Source organism: Sarcophilus harrisii, chromosome 5 (assembly GCF_902635505.1).
Source record: "Sarcophilus harrisii chromosome 5, mSarHar1.11, whole genome shotgun sequence".
Taxonomy (NCBI): domain Eukaryota; kingdom Metazoa; phylum Chordata; class Mammalia; order Dasyuromorphia; family Dasyuridae; genus Sarcophilus; species Sarcophilus harrisii.
In genome coordinates, this window is record NC_045430.1 from 84,637,687 (window position 1) to 84,644,824 (window position 7,138).

Below are 7,138 nucleotides of genomic sequence, written 5' to 3' on the forward strand. Positions count from 1 at the left end.
GCCTGAATCACCTCACTGTTGAAAAGAGCCACGTCCATCAGAATTGATCATCACATAATCTTATTGTTGTATGTACAATATTCTCTGGGTTCTACTCACTTCACTCAGCATCAGTTCATGTAAGTCTCTCTAGGCCTCTCTGAAATCATCCTATTGATCCTTTGTTATAAAACAATAATATTCTATAACATTCATATACCAAAACTTATTCAGCCATTCCCTAATTGAAGGACAACCACTCAATTTAGAACTATGCCCAAAGGATTATCAAACTGTGCATACCCTTTGATCCAGCAGTGTCTCTACTGGGTCTGTATCCCCAAAAGATCATTAAAAAGGGAAAAAAGTGTGCAAAAGTTTTTATAGCAGCCCTTTTTGTAGTGACAAGGAACTGGAAACTGAGTGGATGCCTTAACAACAACAACAAAAATTCATTATCATCTTAGCCAATCTGAGTGGTCTGTAATGGTACCTCAGAGTTGTCATAATTACATTTCTCTGTTCAATAGTGATTTAGAGCATTTTTTTCATATGACTAGAAATAGTTTTAATTTCTTCATCTGAAAATTGCCTTTTCATATCCTTTGACCACTTATCAATTGGGGAATTTGCCATGTCTTTTAAAGAAAAAAAAAGAAATGAAAGGCTAGAAAATTAAGAGTTCAGGATAGAGGGACTAAAGAGACTGGATATTGAGCACCTGAGAAAATAGGATCTAGAAGGTCTGGTTCTAAGGACCTCTTGTACATTTCCCCAATTACAGGATAAAATCTATGGGTCACTGGGACTCTCCTAATTTGCCTTCTTTGGATGTATCTAATATCCCAATTTATCCTCTGATTAAACTATATGAGTGAGAAGAAAGGATATGATTTTGAATTATTGTCCTTTCTGCTTCCAGTGTTTGGTGTTTTGTTTATTTAGGGTGTATTGGAGTTTGGAGGGGGGGAAGTAGCTGCTGTTATGAAAGAATAGATAATAAGGTCTCTCCCTTTCTTGAGGAGAGTGAGGCAGAATTAGCCAGAATATAGGTTATAAGGGATCCTGCTTAAAAGATTTTTTGTTAAATTTTCATTGTGAGTATTTACACTTCAGAAATCATCAATCTACAAATCAAAACTTGATTTGTCATTTTGTTTATTGTTTAGACTGAAGAAAATATTAATACAGATTAAATAGATGTTTATGTAAGCATTTTTAAAGAGTCTAGTTGTTAAACATTTACCAGCACACCCCAATTTAATGTCCTCAAATGGCCTACAATCCTCTTCTTAGGGGAGAAAGATCAGAGGTCAGCAAAAAACATTCACCCCAGCTTGTTTTCTTTTGGTCCCCTCCCCCACCATTTTTTCCTAAATGGCTGGGGCAAAGAGCAAGCGTATGGGGTAAAGTTTAAGGAGTGGCTAGGTGATGATTAACTCCACATGGCAAACAAGAAGATGGGCATTGTACCATACCTTTGATGTCAAGGGAACAGATCTGACAATTATCTAAGAACCTAGACCATGTCCCATCTCTTACCCTTGCCAGAATACAAGCAGATTCCTCTGTTTTGAAGTTTGAGCCTCCAACACCTAGAACAAACAGTGCCTTCAGTTATCATTCTTAGGATTGTGTCATTCTTCAATTTAACAAGCTTATTTTGATCTAAGCCACTCGTAAGAGACCAGATACTGACATTATGGTTTTAAAACCTATAGAATGTTAGAGCTGGAAGCCCAACAAATCTGTTTTCTGATTAAGGAAAGAGAAACTCAGAAAAGTGAGTTTGGCCTAAATCACCTAATTGTCAAACATTTTTAAAGTGCTTATTAGGTGCTGGCCCTGTGCTAGGTACTGGAGATACAAATAGGAGAAAATTGTCCCTGCCCTGAAGGAGCTTACATTCTAAGAGAAAACAACATGCAAAGGAGAGCTGAAGGATTGTTATGTGTGTTACTTCCCTATATCCTATATTACCTCTACTGCGGTCTGGGGCAGCTAGGTAGCACAGAGAAAGAGCTCTGTGTCAGGAAGGCCCCACTTCCTTAGTTCAAATGCAGCCTCGGACACTTACTAGCTATATGATATTGAACAACTTAACTCTAAGTTATCATGAGATGGAATAGCAAACCACTTTGATATCTTTGCCAAGAAAATCCCAAATGGGTGTCAGAGATAACCAAATGAAAAATTGGTTATGACAAACAATAACTTTGGTCTAGCCCACATTTCTCCATGTTGGTTCTGAAGATCATTACCTCCTTCACCATCTTCCTGGTGTCCAATAAAGCCACTGACCACCTCTGTGACTCCCATGTTGGCCAGTTTTGCTGACTATCAAACATCTACTCCACTAGCCACTGCTAACTCCTTACTCTTTGCGTATCTCGTTTTTTCCTCCATTAAACATCTATACCATATATATATATTTAAATAAACACTTTATTTTTAAAACAAATTATTTATTTTTAACATTCTTTTGAAAAAATCTTGAGTTCTGAATTCGCTCCCTCCAGTCTCTCTCCCATCCATGGAGAAGACAAGCAATATGATATCAAATAAATCTATGAAATCACGCAAAATATATTTCCATATTACTCACATTGCAAAAAAAAAAAAAAAAAAAAAAGCAAGAAAAATAAAGTGAAAACATTATATTTCAGTCTGTACCTGGAGTTTATCAGTCTAGATAGACAGGATTTTTCATCATGAGTCCTTCAGCATTCTTGGATCATTGTATTGATGAGAGTAGCTAAATCTTTCATAGATGATCACTGTTACAATATTGCTGTGACTATGTACATGTTCTGGTTCCGCTTAACCTATACCACTTTTATTCTAATTGCTCCAATGCCTTTCAATCATTGGTTTTTCTCTGAATTATCTTTCCCTGATTGAATTAGAAGGACAACAACAATGCTCTAGAGATAATTGACCGTGCCTATGAAGATCCTTAATAGGTTTGATTTGCTAACCCAGTCTGGGAACAGTCTGGAAGTGGAACCTTCTATATCTCTACCAGAGAGTAACAGAGGGAGACCTGTCAAGAAAGAAGAAAGTCAGCTATGGACTCAAAAGAGAGCTAGCCCTGGCAATCTACAGATGAGCTGCAGATATGAGCAAATCCTGGGAGTACAGCTTAATTGAGCCTTTTAAAATTTCTACTAATTAGAAATACTGAGTAAAAACAGGAAGCTTCAGGAAGAGAAAGGAGAAAGGCTCTTAATTCAGAAAGGAGTTATCTTATTCCTCTGTATTGCCTCCATGTTTACTATTATCATAGTAAACTTCTGCTCATTCTTCCCTTGAATGTGGTGTGTATTTGTGGGAGAGTATGCTCCAGTTTTATGGAGAGAATATTTTATAGCGATAGTTTCCACTATGAAGTCTTAGAAAGTGCCTTTTTTATGAGAAAATTATGACTACTGGCTGAGTAGTAATAGTCTGATCCAGAAGTTCACAAGTGGGGGCTCATGAGTTAGTTTTAGAAGCTGTTACCCATAGACAACACCCTTCAACCTGGGAGTAACAGTTTTGGGCACCTGACCTCTTAATGTATCAAGAAAAATAACCCAGAGCAGGTGCTATACTGTGGGAGTTTTAGCAAGGATATATTTGGGCATTTGCAGGGACCGACTGGAGAGAGTATCTATTTGGGATTCTCCTTATGTACCCTAGTTTTGCAAAGATCCACTAGAAAAAAAAAAAGAATTATTTTGTTTGTTTTATACTGTAATTGTACCAGTTGATTTGAGATAACTTCTACATGATTTGATGTCTGTGTACTGATATCTTTCATTTTACACTATCCATTATGGGTATGGAAGCTAATATCTGCATTAAGGATATCATAGCTCTGCAATAATGCTGGAATCTAAGCCTTTTGTTTGACCAGAGCTAACTATAAGAGCTCATCCATGTTTTGTTTTGTTTTGTGAAATTTCTGAAGGCAGTGTGCTTGCCTTGATGTAACATGAGTCCAGACAGCTGGTCTGATATCCTCATATGGACGGAAGGTCCACAGAATAAGGTATGCCTCATGTCCTAGTAACCCTATGTAATCAATCTCAAGTGCTTAATTCCTTTTGGGAAGCCCCACATTTTTTTTTGGAGGGGTGGCTTTCTCAGTTTGGTTTATTCTGATATTAACTTTATTCTTAAGTACTTCTTTATAATGCCATTTGTGTTGCAAAGATACATCATGGAAATTTCTGGTGTTCTGTGAATTTCAGAGGACCAGAGGAATTTTAACCAAGAACAGTTTGGTTTTTTAAATTTAAGATTAAGGGACAGCTCCTTATCAATCCCTGGAATCCTTGATTCCTGTTGGGATCTCAGAAAGGATCAAGTTTTCCTTTGGAAACAAGAAAGCTCAATTCCCCTCCCTTTTAAAAATTGTCTTTAGATTACAATTTATATCATACTTATAAATTATCTTTGGATTATAATTTACAAAGGAAGCACACTAACAAATTCAATGTCCAGATTAACTGTGGAACTTGGTTTTTTAAGAGCCTTTAGGGATTTAGCCAATTTTCACATATCCAAAGGCTTTGTCCCTTTCTATTCAGCTTCCCAAAGGGAAGCACCAATCTTAAAAAGATTTCAGTGGCTATCTAGTCAGCCCATATATAGTTTCTCCTATTCCTTTCCAGGCAGGAATCAGCCTCTCTGGGGAATGGAGACTCCAGACAAGATTCTTAAGATAACTAACCTTCCCCATGAACCTTATTTAGAGACACTCATGTAAGAAGTTCACATAACCTACATAGACATGCTCATCATATAGAAGTGCTCATTTTTTATATGATTAAGTTCTACAGTTTAAAAAATTAGGAAAAAAAAAAAAAGAGAAAGAGATCAGTGAGTTCTATTGGAGGTCTGCCAGAAGAAACTAGAGGACCACTTGTTGGGTAGATTATTGTAGGAATTCCTTTAATGTAAGGGTTGCTTCCAACTTTCAAATTCAATGGCTTTGCCTTCTGATTTCAAATTCAAGGTTTTTTTCATCTACAGCTTATCTTTGCTTGAGGTTAAATATATTATAATTCATGATACTAATGGATCTAAGTTACCCATCCCTTTGCGCTTTAAACTCTGCTGTAAATACTGGTCATTAGCCAGTTTGAGGTAATACCCTTTGGAAAGGGTAAATATTGAGTTTTATTACAGTTGGGGGGGGAGGAGTTTCCCATCATCATTCTTAAAATTCCTCATCCCTTGATTGTTGGAGGGGATGCGGGAAAACTGGGACATTGATGCATTGTTGGTGGAGTTGTGAACGAATCCAACCATTTTGGAGAGTAGTTTGGAACTATGCTCAAAAAGTTATCAAATTGTGCATACCCTTTGATCCAGCAGTGTTACTAATGGGATTATATCCCAAAGAGATTATAAAGAAGGGAAAGGGACCTGTATGTGCACGAATGTTTGTGGCAGCCCTTTTTGTAGTGGCTAGAAACTGGAAACTGAATGGATGTCCATCAGTTGGAGAATGGCTGAATAAATTGTGGTATATGAAAATTATGGAATATTACTGTTCTGTAAGAAATGACCAACAGGATGATTTCAGAAAGGCCTGGAGAGACTTACACGAACTGATGCTAAGTGAAATGAGCAGGACCAGGAGATCATTATATACTTCAACAACAATACTAGATGATGACCAGTCCTGATGGATCAGGCCATCCTCAGCAACAAGATCAACCAAATCATTTCTAATGGAGCAGTAATGAACTGAACTAACTATACCCAGAAAAAGAACTCTGGGAGATGACTAAAAACCATTACATTGAATTCCCAGTCCCTATATTTATGCACACCTGCATCTTTGATTTCCTTCACAAGCTAATTGTACAATAATTCAGAGTCTGATTCTTTTTGTACAGCAAAATAATGTTTTGGTCATGTATACTTATTGTGTATCTAAGTTATATTTTAATATATTTAACATCTACTGGTCATCCTGCCATTTAGGGGAGGGGGTGGGGGGGGTAAGAGGTGAAAAATTGGAACAAGAGGTTTGGCAATTGTTAATGCTGTAAAGTTACCCATGTATATATCCTGTAAATTAAAGGCTATTAAATAAAAAAAAAAAAAAAAAAAGATAACTAACCTTCCCCATGAACCTTATTTAGAGACACTCATGTAAGAAGTTCACATAACCTACATAGACATGCTCATCATATAGAAGTGCTCATTTTTTATATGATTAAGTTCTACAGTTTAAAAAATTAGGAAAAAAAAAAAAGAGAAAGAGATCAGTGAGTTCTATTGGAGGTCTGCCAGAAGAAACTAGAGGACCACTTGTTGGGTAGATTATTGTAGGAATTCCTTTAATGTAAGGGTTGCTTCCAACTTTCAAATTCAATGGCTTTGCCTTCTGATTTCAAATTCAAGGTTTTTTTCATCTACAGCTTATCTTTGCTTGAGGTTAAATATATTATAATTCATGATACTAATGGATCTAAGTTACCCATCCCTTTGCGCTTTAAACTCTGCTGTAAATACTGGTCATTAGCCAGTTTGAGGTAATACCCTTTGGAAAGGGTAAATATTGAGTTTTATTACAGTTGGGGGGGGAGGAGTTTCCCATCATCATTCTTAAAATTCCTCATCCCTTGATTGTTGGAGGGGATGCGGGAAAACTGGGACATTGATGCATTGTTGGTGGAGTTGTGAACGAATCCAACCATTTTGGAGAGTAGTTTGGAACTATGCTCAAAAAGTTATCAAATTGTGCATACCCTTTGATCCAGCAGTGTTACTAATGGGATTATATTCCAAAGAGATTATAAAGAAGGGAAAGGGACCTGTATGTGCACGAATGTTTGTGGCAGCCCTTTTTGTAGTGGCTAGAAACTGGAAACTGAATGGATGTCCATCAGTTGGAGAATGGCTGAATAAATTGTGGTATATGAAAATTATGGAATATTACTGTTCTGTAAGAAATGACCAACAGGATGATTTCAGAAAGGCCTGGAGAGACTTACACGAACTGATGCTAAGTGAAATGAGCAGGACCAGGAGATCATTATATCTTAACAACAATACTAGATGATGACCAGTCCTGATGGATCAGGCCATCCTCAGCAACAAGATCAACCAAATCATTTCTAATGGAGCAGTAATGAACTGAACTAACTATACCCAGAAA

General features: G+C 36.9%; 1 protein-coding gene across 1 annotated transcript in view; it reads right to left on the bottom strand.

Annotated features, from left to right (window-relative positions):
* The window catches only part of LOC116419512 (receptor tyrosine-protein kinase erbB-3-like), a 50,320-nt gene extending 48,022 nt beyond the window's left edge, over nucleotides 1-2,298 (bottom strand). The window contains 1 exon segment of the mRNA XM_031940176.1: nucleotides 2,241-2,298. Coding sequence (XP_031796036.1) covers nucleotides 2,241-2,298 — 58 coding nt within the window.
* Between the last annotated feature and the right edge of the window lie 4,840 nt (nucleotides 2,299-7,138).